Source organism: Sceloporus occidentalis, unplaced genomic scaffold (assembly GCF_023333645.1).
Source record: "Sceloporus occidentalis isolate IW3139 unplaced genomic scaffold, rSceOcc1.0.p SCAF_313, whole genome shotgun sequence".
NCBI lineage: Eukaryota > Metazoa > Chordata > Lepidosauria > Squamata > Phrynosomatidae > Sceloporus > Sceloporus occidentalis.
Genome location: NW_028317293.1, coordinates 79,430 through 96,875, shown reverse-complemented (window position 1 = coordinate 96,875; position 17,446 = coordinate 79,430). Strand labels below are relative to the sequence as shown.

Genomic DNA, 17,446 nt, shown 5'->3' with positions numbered 1-17,446 from the left:
CCGGGATGTGTTGACGTCTCCCGGGGCAACGCGATTCTCCAGATCCTGGAAGAGACGGAAGTGTGTGGAGTGAAGCTGCGCTAAGCCTCAGGTACCGCCATGCACAAGCTGCAGCTGCCCGTGGACCTGAAGGAGGCTGCCCTGCGGGAGAGTAGAAGGGAGGCCGAGCTGCAGCGGCAGGAGCGGGTCTTCAACGCCAGAGTCAGGACCATCGGGGTGAGGCAGAAAGCGACGGGTTGCTGCGCTTCGTGGGGGCAGCAAGAGAGCAGAGCTGTACTGCATGGGGGCATCAAGGGATGGGGACTGTGCTGCAGGGGATCTGCAAAAACAGGGGGCTGCATCTGTGGCATGAAACACTTATGGTAATGGCGCTCGGGCTGTGTAATCCCTGCCCTGTGCTATGTATAAAACAGCAGGCAAGTGCAAATAAGGGGGCAACACGTGTATCCGGCCGGGGATTTTTGGGGCGCTTTGGGAACTTTGTACTTAAGAGCAGGATTGTTTTAGACATATCTATACTGGCCAAAGTGTATTTTATTCTGCTTGCTGTACCGGTGATCAGCACTAGATGGCGCCCCATAAGCCCCTTCTGGTCTTTTAAAGGGACACTCCAGCCATCATGTGACTTTCTGTATTTTGTTCCTTATAAATGCAAGAGATTCATCAGAACCCTCTCCATCCATCCATGTGATCTCGTTCAGTGTCCCAGCTCCTTGCTTTACAGTAGACATGTTCTGCCGCTATACTTAATTCCAGTTCGCTCCATTGCAGGCTCGCTCTGGCCCCCATGATGCGAGCGCTTTCTGCTAGCGATTAGCCGGCACAACTGGCAGGAACGTTTCTCAATGGAGGGGGTTTCTTTGACCTGAATAATGATTCTTTAATATGTATTTTTCGTTACATGCGGCTGCATGGACTGCAGGACTGTCCCTTTAATGATCGTTCTGCCTTATCCACAAAGCTGCAAACTTCCCTGGAGGATAGTAGCTATTTGCAAATAATCCGTTAATCATTATCAGGGATTCCTTTTCAAGGAAAACAAGGATATTTCTGGCTGTAACATAATTGCAAAAGGGTTTTCTTACCATCAATTAGCCTTTTAAACTTAAATTTGGATCAGCGAACGCAAAGTGTCATTGAGACCCAGGAGTGATGGAAGAGATTGCATTAAAAATCAGCCGTTTCCAGCTACAATAGTCATTTACAACATTAACTCCGTCTGCGCTGAATTTCTGACCCATTTCATGTTATTTTAATGGGCAAAATTGGTTTTTCGCTCAAAAGCAAGGAACTTTCAAAGTGACCTCAAACTTTTGAACGGTAGTGTATATATATAAAAATGTCCAAAGAATGGAATATGTATGCCAATCAGCATTGATTGTGCATCATAAACTGTAGCTATTTATTTATTATATCTTTTGTTTATGTTGTAACTTGGATTTTGTCTTTATTCTTTACTAGATTGACAAGCAGGCGTTGGACGTTCAAATTCATGATAAAAAAGTGTATAAAGAAATTGAAAATGAAAGACAAGAAGCGTATGGTAAGGAAAACACTCCCCTTTATAATAAAAATGTTCACATTTTGGGGTAAGTAGAGCCTGATGAAAGTATTACGGTGTGAATTGAGCTGATTTTTTATTTTATTCTTGTTCACTTCAAGATGCAGAAATCATCCAGAATGACCAAATCGCCTGTCTGCTGGACGAGCGTCAGAAGGAAGACATCCGGAAGCTGAATGAAGCCATCGGCGAGTTCCGTCTGCACTTCCAGAAGAGAGAGGACCGCAGGGAGTTTGACTTGTATGACCCACAGGGTTTGAAGAAGGACGTCCCTGCGCGAGTGTGCGACTCGGACCCTCGCTGCAGCGTCTCAGGCGTTCAGATTCTCATGGGAGAAGATTTAAAGGAGAAGAACAGGAAAAAAGAGCAACAGGAACAGCTGCGGGAATGGTCTCTGCAGCAGCAGCAAGAGTGGGCGAAGACGTTAGAGGAGCACAAGATGACCGGTAACATTCCTGAAAGGGTTTCCACCTTTACTAAACATACATGTGAGCCCTGGCCTTGAACCCCCAGCGCTGTATACAGTAATATACCCCCCCCAGCGCTGTATACAGTAATATAACCCCCCAGCGCTGTATACAGTAATATAACCCCCCAGCGCTGTATACAGTAATATAACCCCCCAGCGCTGTATACAGTAATATAACCCCCCAGCGCTGTATACAGTAATATAACCCCCAGCGCTGTATACAGTAATATAACCCCCAGCGCTGTATACAGTAATATAACCCCCCAGCGCTGTATACAGTAATATAACCCCCCAGCGCTGTATACAGTAATATAACCCCCAGCGCTGTATACAGTAATATAACCCCCCAGCGCTGTATACAGTAATATAACACCCAGCGCTGTATACAGTAATATAACCCCCAGCGCTGTATACAGTAATATAACCCCCAGCGCTGTATACAGTAATATAACCCCCAGCGCTGTATACAGTAATATAACCCCCAGCGCTGTATACAGTAATATAACCCCCTAGCGCTGTATACAGTGATATAACCCCCAGCGCTGTATACAGTAATATAACCCCCTAGCGCTGTATACAGTGATATAACCCCCAGCGCTGTATACAGTGATATAACCCCCAGCGCTGTATACAGTAATATAACCCCCCAGTGCTGTATACAGTAATATAACCCCCAGCGCTGTATACAGTAATATAACCCCCCAGCGCCATTGTTGTCAGTTATGTGACATTTTGGGTGATTTCCTGGCTCAAACACCACACTGAGCTGATGCTTTATGGCGATGTTAATGAATAAAGAGTGAAGTCCTTTTATGTGAGTGAGAAATAGTAAGTGAAGCGTTACCGGCTGACAGGAGATCGGGGACAAAAGGACAAACAAGGAACACCAGCCGGCTCCCCGTATATTGTAGACAACCCCCCCCCCCCCCCCCCCCCCCGTGCAGTTCATATCTCGGTGTTTCTCCGTCTCCTAAATCATCCCTCTCCTCTCACACTGCAGAAAGTCTCTACGACAAGATGAGAATCGAATTCGACCAAAAGGCATTGGAATTACAGAAAATGGAGGAAAATGCAAGAAAAGCTATGTGCGTTTTCACAAAGGATTTTAATAAAGCCCAGGTAATTAGCAGAGAAAACGCAATAAGGGATATATTTAAAAGAGTCTTCATATCATCAGATCAACCAATAAAATGTCCCTGCTGCTAGCACCATTAACACCGTTGCTATGGTAATAAGACAATTTTCCAAACTTTGAATCAGGATCCCTTTTTTTATTTTACGTGAAGCCCAATAGATCGATTGGTGCCATTAATCTAGTAAGGAATCCAAATTATTACATACAACTTGGAGACCCGAAAAACTTTCATGACCCCTTTCATGACTTAATTAATAGGAGAGTGATTGCCCTAAAAATATGAAAATAAATGTTAAAAGAAGATAACTTATCTATGGAAGGAAGTTTTGCTTTACTGAGAGGGTGGTAGATAAGTGGAACAGCCTCCCAGCAGAGGTGGTAGATGGTAATACAGTGAGGGTATTAAACATGCATGGGATAGACATACGGCTCCTGAATCTAAGACGAGACCAACGACTGATTAAAGTTTGAGTCGTTACAGCAGGAGAAACGGGGCGACTAGACGGGGGCCAAATGGGGCTAAAGTATTATGGAAGAGATTTCAGGGTTAAAACACGCTTATAAAAGAGCGTTATTACCGCAATGATTCATTCTAAAACAAAGAAAAAAAAGTGTGTGGGGGGGGTCAGCATTCTTGCTTTTCTCAGCTCTCGGGATCGGCATATTACATTTCCACGAGTTATAACGCAGGGGTGGTTTGCCATTTCATCACCTTTTGTTCATTGCGAAACTTTTTTTTTTTAAAATCCCCAAATTGGAAAAAAAATAATAAAAAAAAAACAAAAAAAGAACACAATTGTTTTGCGAAAAGTATTGCGCAATCTGGTGACCTCGGTTACAGGTCTCTGGGATTAGATCCGCCGCTGTTCTGGAATGTTTTCCCTGGACCCGGGTCACTGTTATGTAAGAATGATGTCATTATTTTCTTCCAACGGGACGTTATTAAGGGACGTCTCGGTAATCAGGGCTGTCTCGGTCTTTGGCCGCCACACGCGTGTCTAAGTGCTTCCGCGTGTCTATCAGCAGCCCCTCGTTAAAAGACATGTGTGCGCCCTGTATTTAGGTGGAAGCGCAGTCCCCCAGGTAATTGTCGGCTTTAATCCTTGCAGTTGACGACCCGGCGTCCGGGCGAAGCGGCTTTCAGATGTTGCGAGTAATGACAGCCGCAGTAAATTTGAGTCAACAAGCTGATGCGTTACGGATGTCTGGGGAGGAATTAAAGGGACAGAAACGGCCGCAGGAAAACAAACGTTTAGCTGCCTTTAAATTCATTTTTTCTTTAATTTGTTTCCTAGAAACCTAGAATTTGGGGCAGATCCTCTAGTCTGCTTCTTTTTTACAAATGTCAAACCTTAATCAGTCGTTGGTCTCTACCACTTCTGCTGGGAGGCTGTTCCACTTACCTACCACCCTCTCAGTAAAGTCAAACTTGGTCTGCGTTTAAAACCCAGGAGTGGGAACACATCTAGTCCACGTGCCGACCGATGGGCATGTTGGGTCGCGGCCACGGCAAGCCACCTCCTAACGTGTCTAACGACCGACCTGCGTGTGTTATTTACAGGCCGAGGAGACCACGGAGAGAAAAAGGCTGGAGAGGAAAAAGGAGACTGAAGACAACTCAGCGGAAATCTCCAACCTCTCGGAAGGAGATCTGCTGTCTGAGAATCCTGATCAAGCGGCGAGTGCTTTTGGTCCTCACCGAGTGGCCCCTGATCGCTGGAAAGGAATGAGCCCCGAGCAGCTGGAAGAAATCAAAGCTGTTCAGCAGCAGCAGATACAGGAGAAGATGGTAGGGGGTCTCGTTTGTTGCTACAGGGAGGGCAATAAAGATGTGGAGTTCACTTCCAGGCGGCTTTGTGTTGATAGATAAGAGACTTTTAAACACGTTTTGGGTTATTTGACCTGTTTTTTTTTTTTCTGCGGCAGAGGCTGAAGGAGGAAGAGAGACTGAGTGAGGCTGAGCTCGATCGGCGGAGGGTCCAGGAGGCCAGGGCGATGCTGCTGTTAGAAAGACAGCAAAAACGCCAGGAACGGGAGCTGCGCAAAGTGCAGGATCACCTGAACACCCAGCTCGCGCAAGCACACAAAGCACAGTAAGTATCCGCATCCAAGACACTTAAACCATCAGGCCAGGAACTGATTATTGGAGGTTCCTTAATGTCGCAAAATTCGCCACATATTTTTCTGTAAGAATCACAGTTCTGATTATTTTTATTATTATTATATATATATATATTTATTTTTTTTACCTATTATTTGTATAATGCCCACAGTTTTTACACAATATTAATAAACGTTCCATTAATACAACAGTTAAGGTTGGTGGAGAAGATGAGAATTGTACATTTTGAATATTATTATTATTAATGCAGATTTTACAACTATATAAATAAGAAATAATAATAATTAATAATCTCTTCTTTATATATTGCCCACAATTTAAACAGCATTAATTGTTGTTCTTGACATTGGAATTTTATGGGGAAAAAATTGTGTTTAGGAAACTTAAAATTGTATTTTTCTATTAATTTTTATTTTATTTTACGAGACAGAAATGTACAGTACTGCGACTATCATGGCATTTTTTTCCCTACATAAAGTATTGAAATATTATTTAAAGCCTAACTAACCATTTTTATTTTCCATTTACAGAAAGATCTACATGGAGAGAGAAGTGTTTTCTAATACCCCGACGGCTGATTATTTTAAACAGTTCAACACTACAAGTCGGTGAAGGTCAGAGGTCACCTTGCTGATTATGAAATCACAACAGTGGCTTTGAGTGAAGCTGATGACATCACACGTACTTTAACACTTACTTCAATTGCACCCGAGCAACGATCTATATTATTTTATCTGAATAAATGTGAATTTCAGTGTATTATGTTCCTGTTCCGCGGCAGAGGGTTGGCGGGGAGGAATACATCTGCTTTTCCCGTAACTTATTTCAACTTTATGAACTTGGAACTGTGCGAGTAAATTTATTCCTTACTCATCATGTGTGTCGCAGAGTTTAAAGTTCGCAGTGTTGGTACGTTTTGGGCTGAAATCGCCTTCCGCGTTCAGGTGAAATATTTCTATTAAACCATCTTCACCCCAAATGGATTGAATCTACCCCCCTTGTGTCATGTGGGCTGCATTTGTAGTGTTTAAAGCCGTCACAAATCCTCAAGTGTTCGTTTTTACAGATGGCGTTCAATTTGTAATTTAAACAAAATTTGCCAATTTCGTTAATTCACACAAATGTCCTAAAAACAAGGGGGGACCCCCAATGAAGCAAGCAAAAACGAAGCAGAGAGCTCTGAGTTTTTGTTTGGATTTTGGTACTTTTCCCCTTCTCTCACGCTCTCATACAGTCTTACTCACACTCTCTCTCTCAATGTCTTCCTGCCATCTCCGCTGACCGTTTTTGTGTCCCTGTCCTCCTTTCCACAGCTCTCCTTTTTCTCTTGCTTCTTCTTGGTCTTCTGTCTTCTTTCTTCGTCCGCTTCTTCCCGGTATCAGCTCCGTAAACCAGCTTCAGCAAAAGGGCGGAGCCTCCGCACACACCCTCTCCGAAGATTGGAGGGACGGGGAGAGGCTGTCCCCAGGGCTCCGCCCTTTTGTCGAAGTGCTCCTAGAGGCCAGAATAATGCTGATGGATTCGCAGAGAAAGGGCGGAGCCATGGCGCACTCCACAAGGAAAGCCTCTCCACAGTCCTCTAATCAGGAGAGAGGGTATGTGCAGAGGCTCCGCCCTTTTGCAGAAGCACTCCGGGAGGCCTGGTTAATGGAGCGAATACCGGGTAGAAGCTCCATTAAAATATTCAATAATAAAAAATAAAAAAAGTTTCCTTTCTTACTTAATTCATTTTGCCAGTTCGGACAGAAAGAAAACAGACGTGCGTCACGTGATGATGACCTCTGTTCACACGCATGCAGGCCATGATCGTCTGCCAGAGCCCACGATGGCTGTGACATCATCATTTGTAAAACTCAAACAAGCAGGAAAGACTCTGCATCCGATCCAAATGCTTTAAACACGCTGGGATTTAATAGCAATATTACAAGGTGCGATAAAAAAAAAGGCCTAAAGCTGAAAACACGCAATTTACAGACCGTAGCTGTACAGAGCATTACATAAAGCAAGCTGGCTGTCACTGATCAGCACTCCACGCCTAGGGGCTGTATGACAGCTGTCTCTTTTGCCCCCGTGCGTTCTAATATGCATTCAGTGGCAGCCATAGAGCAGTTTGGATGCGAATATAACGATGAAGAGGCAGGTATAGCTCGCACACGAGAGCAACGCAAGAAAGAGGACGGTGTATGCGCAGATTAGGAGAGTCCTCGCCGGTCTCGTACCGGAAAGATCCATCGATTCAGTAAATCTCTAGTAGACAAATAAAAAAACAAAAACAGATAAAACGTTGTTAACATAATTGTGCCCTATTTTAATAGTCCCCCCACCCTTGTTAATCAGCTTTCCGCATCTCTTTAGAGTGTAAGCTCTGGCAACCAGGGCTCGCTATACCTCCTAAAACATAGACCCTTCGTATGCCAGTGCTGCAAGCAATGCATTTCCAACCCCCCTGTCTCACTGCGACCTCTAAATCTACATAGATTCATAGAACCTTCCGGCGGATCGGCCCCATCTGGCCCCCGTCTAGTCCCCCTTTTCTCCTGCTGTAACGACTCAAACCTTAACCAGTCGTAGGTCTCGTCTTAGATTCAGGAGCCGTATGTCTGTCCCATGCATGTTTAATACCCTCACGGTATTACCCTCTACCTCCTCTGCTGGGAGGCTGTTCCACTTATCCACCACCCTCTCAGTACAGTAAAACTTCCTTACATTACATTACTTACAGTTTGGTTGTATCCTTTGGATGTTTAAATGTCCTCAGGGTGATGTTTTGCACAACTTCCCATTAACTCGCACAGGAACCAGCCGAGACCACTGATTATAATTACATTCGATGACGACCGGCAGACCGCATGCCTTTGATCCTTCCTAAGAAGCTGCGCGATGGACAGGATTAACGCCAAACATGAATACTTCTGCCGGCAAGTAGGTCACTTAGCTTATGGGTAAATAAATTTATCAGATCAAACAAAAAAAGATCAGACTCAGGCTTGTTAATCCTTTTACTCATCTGAATCAGTTTCCAATGAGAAGACGGCGTTCAAAAGTTATAAAAAAAATAATAATTTATATCGTTGCATTTTAAATAAAAATATTAACAATTTACCTATTTTTTAAAAGCTAATTTTAGCCGCAAGAAAAGAAGAATAAATAACGTGAAATGCAACGGCTCTTCGGTGGGCCTCACAGCTGAAAAATATAAATATTAACAATTTAAAAATAAAACAAAACTATTTTTAGGCTTTTTTTTTGGTATTTGGTGTATTTATGGTTTTATCTCAGATGTGACATTAAAGGGACGTTCCAACCATCAGAGGCACTTTAACGCCGAGCTGAGAGGTCCCTTTAAATTTCCGCGATGCCCCCTTTTGCACTTTTACAGATTGCCCCCCCCCCACGTGCATTTGCCCCTTTCCCCACCCCAGCTATTTTACATCTTACTGGACGTGCTATTGTTTCCACCAATCAGTTCCAGCGCTGGCTCAGCGTAAGCTGGGAGGGGGCGGGGCTATTCAGACCCCGGTGCAAATACATAGAAAGTGCTCCCATTGTTTACAGTGGAAGCGCTATTTTGCCACTGATTGGCAGCTCCAGGCAGCCAATGAGCGGCAATAATAATTGGACCACGGGGGAAATGAGCAGCTGCAGCTATACCTTAACATTTAACAATGTTTCTTTAATGCTCACAATTTTATTGGCTGGCAGATGTTTACAAATTATTCCCACACGTTCTTTAATTTTTTTTTAATTATTTGGTTGTATTTGTAATTATTATTATTATTTGTATCTATTATCTGGATGAAGAATTAGCCGCAAGCTGAAGCTTCTGCTCTGCATCCCTGTGACATCCAAAAAAAACCCCAACTGTGATCTTTTCACTTTGCCAAGAATGAGTACAGTTTTCTGGGCTGAAAACCCAATTTACATCATTCCTCTGCTATGGTTTATCCTTTTATAGCAGCGAAAATAATCCACGGGCTTCAGCGAAGCAAAAGTCACATTTTTATTTTAGTGTAAATTATTTTCCTGCCCGTTAAGAGGAATTTTTTATTTTTTATTTAAGGTGATATCTATATTTTTTTAATTTTATAATAAATTATATTTATGTCGGTTTAGAGGAACGACTTTTTTTTTCCCAGACGGCGTGGAGCATTGAAATATCGAGTGTAGGGCACATAAAGATAAATCCGATTCCCAGATGACAAAAAATTTCCAGCGACCTGAGGAATCTCACAGATGGGCTGAAGGAAACTTATCCCAATTATCACTTTATTATCTGGCGATGAAATAAAATGTAGCAACTAAAAAAAAAATGTAAAACAAAAATTGGATTTCACATTTAAAAAAAAAAGTTTCTCTTTGGTGCTATTATTATTATTATTATTTAATTTAAAGTTATTATTATTTATGCAAATGTTCCTGTTTTTTTCCCATGATCCCTTAGGATCCCAACAGAAGATTGCGGCTCGCTTGCTGGACTCTCTCGGCTTTTGTTTGTAGCCGACGGCACGCGAGACTCCGGTACTAGTCATAAAATAACAGAATGAATTTTCTTATTAATATTAAAGTGTAAAAAAAAAAGTCACATGAATGTTTAGTACATACCGTAAAATCTAAGAATTTGGATGGGCATAATCTGGATTATTCCGGTTGCCGTGGGGAGGAACAAGGCGCGTTTACCCCGATGCCGCCCGGTGCCTTGAAACCTAAATTATCACCAAATTTTTCCTACTTTATTTTACCATGAAAATACAGTTTTCACCAATTATCTCTTATTATGTCATTATCGTTCCCCTTTCACTCCCCCAGCGCCACAATTTAACCCTTTGGGCGCTGTTTTGCCAGATAACACAAGGGTTAATCGAAGCATCTGGTGCCGCAGGGGACATTCATCTTCGTCTTGGACCCAGACGATAGTTTTGTTTGTTCATCTTTACGAGATCCGACGCAGTTGTGAAACCTTTGGTTTATTTTGTTGAAGATTCCGGCCAAAACCCGCCGTGAAATCGCATTCTCAGACGGAAACTGCCAATATAATCACTGATTTCAAACGAATGATCTGCGTGGAAGTCCGGGGGCCGCGAGAGATTTCAAAAACAATAACGATTTCTTCCATTAATCATCGTGATTTTTTTCTTTTTCCATGACTTTTTGTAACGTCTGTTTATTAAAGGAATTTTATAGGAAGATACCGGGAAAAGGCGTCAGATCCGATAATAAGTATTTCTGGGAAGCGGAGGACCCCCTCTACGGCCCGGCTGGATTATTTCCTAAAAGTTGTCCTTTTTGAGCGGAGATTAGTTTTGTAGGTCGGGATTCTGAGCCAAGTTTCTTTCAATTTTCAATCAATCAAGAGATTGTTGGAAACGGCTTTAAAATCATCTTTATTACTAGTTTCTGATCAAAAATAAGTTTTAAAAATATTTTCTTTTTACCCCAGTTGTCGTTTTTGCCCCATAATATAAAGTTTTCAGGCAGCTGCATATCAGCCGTTTGTATGATTCTCGCTCTGTTATCTGACCCCCGATCTACTAAACGTCTCAGTCTAAATCACTCAGCCAGACTCTCTGACTAATGAAAGTCTATGGAGTAACGGACTTCATTTGCATCGCCATAAAGCATCAGCTCAGTGTGGTATTTGAGCCGGGAAAGTCACCCAAAATATCACATGACTGACAGCAACGGCGACTCCAGGTCTGTATACAGCGCTGGGGGGTTATATTACTGTATACAGCGCTGGGGGTTATATTACTGTATACATCGCTGGGGGTTATATTACTGTATACAGTGCTGGGGGTTATATTACTGTATACAGCGCTGGGGGTTATATTACTGTATACAGCGCTGGGGGTTATATTACTGTATACAGTGCTGGGGGTTATATTACTGTATACAGCGCTGGGGGGGTTATATTACGGTATACAGCGCTGGGGGGTTATATTACTGTATACAGCGCTGGGGGTTATATTACTGTATACATCGCTGGGGGTTATATTTACTGTATACAGCGCTGGGGGTTATATTACTGTATACCGTGCTGGAGGGTTATATTACTGTATACAGCGCTGGGGGTTATATTACTGTATACAGCGCTGGGGGGTTATATTACTGTATACAGCGCTGGGGGTTATATTACTGTATACATCGCTGGGGGTTATATTACTGTATACAGCGCTGGGGGTTATATTACTGTATACAGCGCTGGGGGTTATATTACTGTATACAGTGCTGGGGGTTATATTACTGTATACAGCCCTGGGGGGTTATATTACTGTATACAGCGCTGGGGGGGGGTTATATTACGGTATACAGCGCTGGGGGGTTATATTACTCTATACAGCGCTGGGGGTTATATTACTGTATACATCGCTGGGGGTTATATTACTGTATACAGCGCTGGGGGTTATATTACTGTATACAGCGCTGGGGGTTATATTACTGTATACAGCGCTGGGGTTATATTACTGTATACAGCGCTGGGGGTTATATTACTGTATACAGCGCTGGGGGGGTTATATTACTGTATACAGCGCTGGGGGTTATATTACTGTATACCGCGCTGGAGGGTTGTATTACTGTATACAGCGCTGGGGGTTATATTACTGTATACAGCGCTGGGGGGTTATATTACTGTATACAGCGCTGGGGGGGTTATATTACTGTATACAGCGCTGGGGGTTATATTACTGTATACAGCGCTGGGGGGTTATATTACTGTATACAGCACTGGGGGTTATATTACTGTATACAGCGCTGGGGGGTTATATTAATGTATACAGCGCTGGGGGGGTTATATTACTGTATACAGCGCTGGGGGTTACGTTGTTACCCTCCATTTCTGTTGTTTGAAGCTTTTAAACACATCATTTTTTACACTGAAAACGTCATCTTTCTGCATTGTTTTATTGCAGATTAACTGATGAATTGACTTCGCAGTAAAGCGTCTGGGTTCTGCTGTTTCGTTGCGCCGCGCGAGGCTCGGAGGGATTCGGCGTTGGTCGGGCGCGGATCCAGCGCTGATTAGCAGCCGTCTTAAGCGAGTTGTAAACAGAGGCGAGACGGCGAATTCCGAGCCAAGGAAAGATCTCGATTAAATGATACATTTCGGGGGGGGGGGGTCAAACGAGACGCAGATTTCTCTTGTGAAAAAAAACAAGTAGAAATATCCTTTCAACGCTGCCAGGAGGGATGAGAGTTAACGAGAACCATCTGACGGGGAGACTTCCGAGGTATAGAGCTGACCAGTGTCGGACTCGACACAGAAAGAAGACCCCGAATCCTCGGCTCGCTGGATCTTGTAACAAAGTCTCCTGGTGGATTTACTGAGAGGGTGGTAGATAAGTGGAACCGCCTCCCAGCAGAAGTGGTAGATGCTAATCCAGTGCATTGACTTTGGTGCAGCTGTTCAGGGCAGTAGACTGTCCATTTAAGACACTGCAGACTTTACAGATATGGGTATCTTTCAAGAGAAAATAGGTAATGTCCTCCTACATCCGAAGAAGGGACCTCTGAGGTCTCGAAAGCCTACGTGACTTTCCATCTCACTCGGTCTCTGTAAGGTACAGATATTCACGTACATTCTTATAGCCCCCAATCTGTTGCCAATTACAGCCACCTGGGGGTCACATTTCTCTTTTTCGGATCGTCACGGAGGCTGTTCCAGGGGACGTGCGAAGAGAAGGGGGGGGTGCGAGATCCCACCGCTGCCCCCAACCTTTACAAGGAGACTCACACTCCCAAAAATGTGGCAGAGAGGTGCAACTTTTCTTTCTGTTTTTTATCAGCTCTGGCGGGAGCCCAAGCCAAGCTTTTGCCCAAATTTCAAGGGGCTCCTTTTGGGGGCGATTACAACAAGACTGAGGAACAGGGGGCACTTCTTTAACTCAATATCGTAGTTAGGGGCCGGCGAGGAGGTCACAAGGGGTCGTTTGCTTAAGGCATAGATTGTAAGCTCTTGGAGCAGAGCCCCTTCTCACCTTCGGCTTCCGCAAATCCAAATTGTTATGAGATAGACTCTTTGTCCTGTTTATCCATTGTACAGCGCTGCGGACTACGATGGCGCCATATAAATCATTCAGCCATGCTGGCACTCTAGGAGATAAAATACAATGTATCAATCGAGAAAATCCTAAATCTTGATCCTTTTTGGCCAAAATTGGAAGTAAAAATACGCAGCGAGCTGCCCCCCGTGTGTCGGATTAGAAACGTTCAATGGCCGAGCGCTTCCCCGACCCCCAAATCCTATTAAATATATGGAGCCGGTAACTGGAATTCCTGTAATATGACCCGTTCCATCTGTGACCTCATCGCTAACCTTCATTTCAGATTCGATCGTCTGTTTTTATAATTTAGAGAGGAATCCGTTTCTCGGACCCCAGATATCTCACTCACTAAGACCCCCTTACTGTACACCCAGGGGCCACACACAGGGGCCACACGGAATATTCATGTATGACATCCACAGCAGGGTCCCTTGATTTGCCCAATGATGTAACTTGGGCTGCCTTTATGTTAATTTCCCTATGCATCATACCTTCCAGCTGTCCATGTTTACTTTGGCCAGTCCCTCCTAAGACCCTAAATGCTTTCCTCCCCCTGATGCCCCTCTTTTCGGCTTTATAAATTAGACGGGGTAAATAAAACCCATTATTCTTCTTCTAAATGCTGGTTTTACAAATAACCCCGCCCCAAGCCACACCTCTTACCACACCCTTTGAAACAAAAGTGCCCCTAATCTAGTTTGGATTGGAAGCAAAGGGCAAAATGAGACCCCCCCCCCAATAACACAAGAAAGGGAGCCAAAGGCAGGACGAGAAACAGAAATTAAGAACCTGCCGGCAGATCGGCCCCATCCGGCCCCCGTCTAGTCGCCCGTTTCTCCTGCTGTAAAGACTCAAACCTTAATCATTGGGTAGTCGTTGGTCTCGTCTTAGATTCAGGAGCCGTATGTCTATCCCATGCATGTTTAATACCCTCACTGTATTACCCTCTACCACCTCTGCTAGGAGGCTGTTCCACTTATCTACCACCCTCTCAGTAGAGTAAAACCTGCTTACTACCAACATGAGGTCGCAGAGCCTTATTACCCCCCTAATCTGGATTGTCGTTTCCTTAGTGTTTTCTAATGTTTCCTCCTTATCATCACACTCTCCCCCCTATCCAGCCTCAGGGCTTCCATTATGGGCAAAAAACCAAAATCCTCGTAATTTTGAAGACAAATTATTGTTTTAATGAAAGTTTCAGACTAATCTCTCCACATGTGAGTCGGCTCGGCGTGATGGGCAGCGTGTTCCCGGCAGGGTTTCAGGGCCCGTCTGATCTCACGCAGGAGCAGCTTGACTAAATTAAGGGTCTGCGTCGGACCCAGGAATCGTCCGCTCTACACATCCCGTTCTCGCACAGAAGCAATCTGCCATCTTTATTCCGGGTCACTGAAACCCGACAGCAACCCCCCCCAGGGGTGCGAAAAACAGCAAATCCAAAACCAGTGGCGTCGCTACAGGGGGGGCAATTGCCCCCCCTAGGTTAATCCTTGCCCCCCCTGTTGTCCCTCTGCCGAATTTGGAATAAAGTCGCCATGCGACTTTAAATCCCGTGTTTTTTTTAATGCGGAGGAGAGAGAGGGTGCGGCCCGCGTAGGATCGGCAGCCAGGGCAACCGATCCTACGTGGGCCGCACCTCGAGCCAGGCTACTTACCTGTGGGAGGGTCTTCTGTACTGCATAGAGGAAGCGGAACCTAGCAGTGTTCACGTGACATCACATGACTCTGCTCCAGTCCTGCTTCCTCTGTGCAGTACCAGAGAACGCAGAGGGAGGCCGCGCCCCCTGCTGAAGTCTGTGAGGGGCATCGAGGAGCTGCAGTGCAGGTAAGGGGGTGGGGAGGGTGTTTGAATGAGTATGCGTGATTGAGGGAATTAATCTGTGAATGAATGAGTATATGAATGAATGAGTGTGGGTGTGATAGCATGTTAGCTGTTAGCAATCACACTCCTATCATGCCAAGTCAGCCAGTACATGCTGAAACCTAGCTAGCTGCCCCCCCTTGTGTATTGATGCTGCCAGCAGTATGGGGTCTGGACATCACTTACAGCCACCCTGTACCAGCATGTACTGGCTGACTTGGCATGATAGGAGTGTGATTGCTAACAGCAATCACAGTCCCATCATGCCTAGGTTCCAGCATTTACTGGTTGGATGTGTAAGTGCTGGAACCTAGGCATGATGGGACTTTGATTGCTGTTAGCAATCACACTCCTATCATGCCAAGTCAGCCAGTACATGCTGAAACCTAGCTAGCTGCCCCCCTTGTGTATTGATGCTGCCAGCAGTGTGGGGTCTACACATCACTTACAGCCACCCTGTACCAGCATGTACTGGCTGACCTGGCATGATAGGTGTGTGATTGCTAACAGCAAGCACAGTCCCATCATGCCTAGGTACCAGCATTTACTGGTTGCCTGGGTATGATAGGAGTGTGATTGCTGTGTGGGCAGTGTGGACGCCAGGGCAGGCTTTGGGGTGTGCAACCTGTGATCTATGCCTGTAATTTAGGGGGTTTTAAATATACCTTTTAATGACGTGTTTTTATGTGAATTCCAATTGATCTATACCTGATGTAGACGTCTGTGACGTGGATTGTGTCCTGCTGTTTGTGTATTTTTGGTTATCAGTGTAGCAGAGCCTGTCCACGGCGGTGTGTGTATAGGTGTTGGTGTGACAGAGCCTGTCCTGGTGTGTGTTCGGTTGTCAGTGTGGCAGAGCCTGTCCTAGGGTGTGTGTTTGGGTGTCAGAGCCTGTCCTGGTGTGTGTGTGTTTGGATGTGGGTGTGTCAGAGCCTGTCCTGGTGTGTGGGTGTGGCAGAGCCTGTCCTGATGTGTGTGGGTGTCTGTGTGGCAGAGCCTGTCCTGGTGTGTGTGTGTGTGTATGGTTGTCGGTGTGGCAGAGCCTGTCCTGGTGTGTGTGTCTGGGTGTCGGTGTGGCAGAGCCTGTGTTGGTGTGTGTGTTTGGTCATCTGTTTCCTGGCACTTAACTTACAGTAGGAATTATTTAATTTATATTTATCCAGAGATAAAATGCCCTCCTGAAGTTGTAGTGACCTCAGGGGACTTCAAAGCCCTGAAATCATTTAGTGGAAAAGTTATTTATTGTCTTATAATATTTATTTGAAGGATTAATCGCACTCAGTTGTGGCTTCAGGCTTCCCATGTTGAATGATCAAGTATTATTTTAGCCCAATAACAAAAGTATAATTCCATAGCACATTACTTTTGGAAATTATGAATGCGCCCCCAGTTTGACTGTGGTATCTTGTGTGCCCCCTCTGTATATTGTTTCTAGAGTCGCCACTGTCGAAAACTAAATGGACCTCAGCCTCAGATATACAACTTTCTATACGTACCTTCTCAGAATGTGGATCAAACAGCATCGACCTCTCAGTCATTTCTGGTTTCATACCTACCAAGTGTGCCTGTTTGGTTTGGTCAGTCCCTCTGTGTCCCTCTTCCTTCCGTGATGCTTGGGTGGTTGCAGGGGGGGGGGTAACTGACCCCACCAAAAAGATGAGTGCATGCTCTGGGGGTAGGGATAAAGAGGTCAGCCCGAATTAAGTAGGGACTTAGCACTTAATGCCCATAATTTCAAGGAGGAGACGGAGTGACTGTGTGAGTCTAGGAACGTTAATGTGTGTGATTGTGTGTGTGCGGGTATGTTAGTGTGTGTGATTGTGTTTGGGTTTGTAAGTGTGTTAGTTTTGGTTAGTGTTATTGTCCATGTCTTAATGTGTCTAGTTGTGTTAGCGTGAGTGTGTGTGTGCGTGTATTCATTTCAGAGTCTGCTCTTAGTAGTGTGCATGCCCTTGCCCTGATGCCCCTCTCTCCCCCCCTGATGCCCCTCTTTTCTAGGAGGTCAGAATGTTTGCTGGGTATGAGGGGATCGCAGGGTTCTACAGCCCTAAAAGCCCCGATAATGTGTATAGAAACAGCAGGAAACGGCTTTATAAATTAAACGGGGGAAATAAACCCCATTCTTCTTCTTTTAAATGCCCCCCTCAGTTACATAAATACCCCGCAATAGGGCACAAAGTCACGTAAAAAGGGCCCCTATTTTGCTATCAAACTCAAATGGACTCTTAAAGCCCCAGTTTGTCTCTCCGGTTGATCTTG

General features: G+C 44.7%; 1 protein-coding gene across 1 annotated transcript; it reads left to right on the top strand.

The window, feature by feature from the left end:
- Positions 1 to 99: 99 nt before the first annotated feature.
- On the top strand, positions 100 to 5,899 carry LOC149274873 (RIB43A-like with coiled-coils protein 2). Its single transcript, XM_089505158.1, has 7 exons — positions 100 to 216; positions 1,462 to 1,543; positions 1,663 to 2,007; positions 3,031 to 3,149; positions 4,727 to 4,954; positions 5,092 to 5,258; positions 5,818 to 5,899. Exons 1-7 carry the CDS (start codon positions 100 to 102, stop codon positions 5,897 to 5,899), a joined length of 1,140 nt encoding a protein of 379 aa, XP_089361284.1.
- Positions 5,900 to 17,446: the final 11,547 nt, after the last annotated feature.

Bases quoted from the DNA above. Each gene is read 5' to 3' on its own strand.
- LOC149274873 (XM_089505158.1), top strand. From the start codon at position 100: ATGCACAAGCTGCAGCTGCCCGTGGACCTGAAGGAGGCTGCCCTGCGG. The intron at 3,150-4,726 runs GTAATTAGCAGA...TGTTATTTACAG, and splicing joins AGGATTTTAATAAAGCCCAG to GCCGAGGAGACCACGGAGAG. The intron at 5,259-5,817 runs GTAAGTATCCGC...TTCCATTTACAG, and splicing joins GCGCAAGCACACAAAGCACA to AAAGATCTACATGGAGAGAG.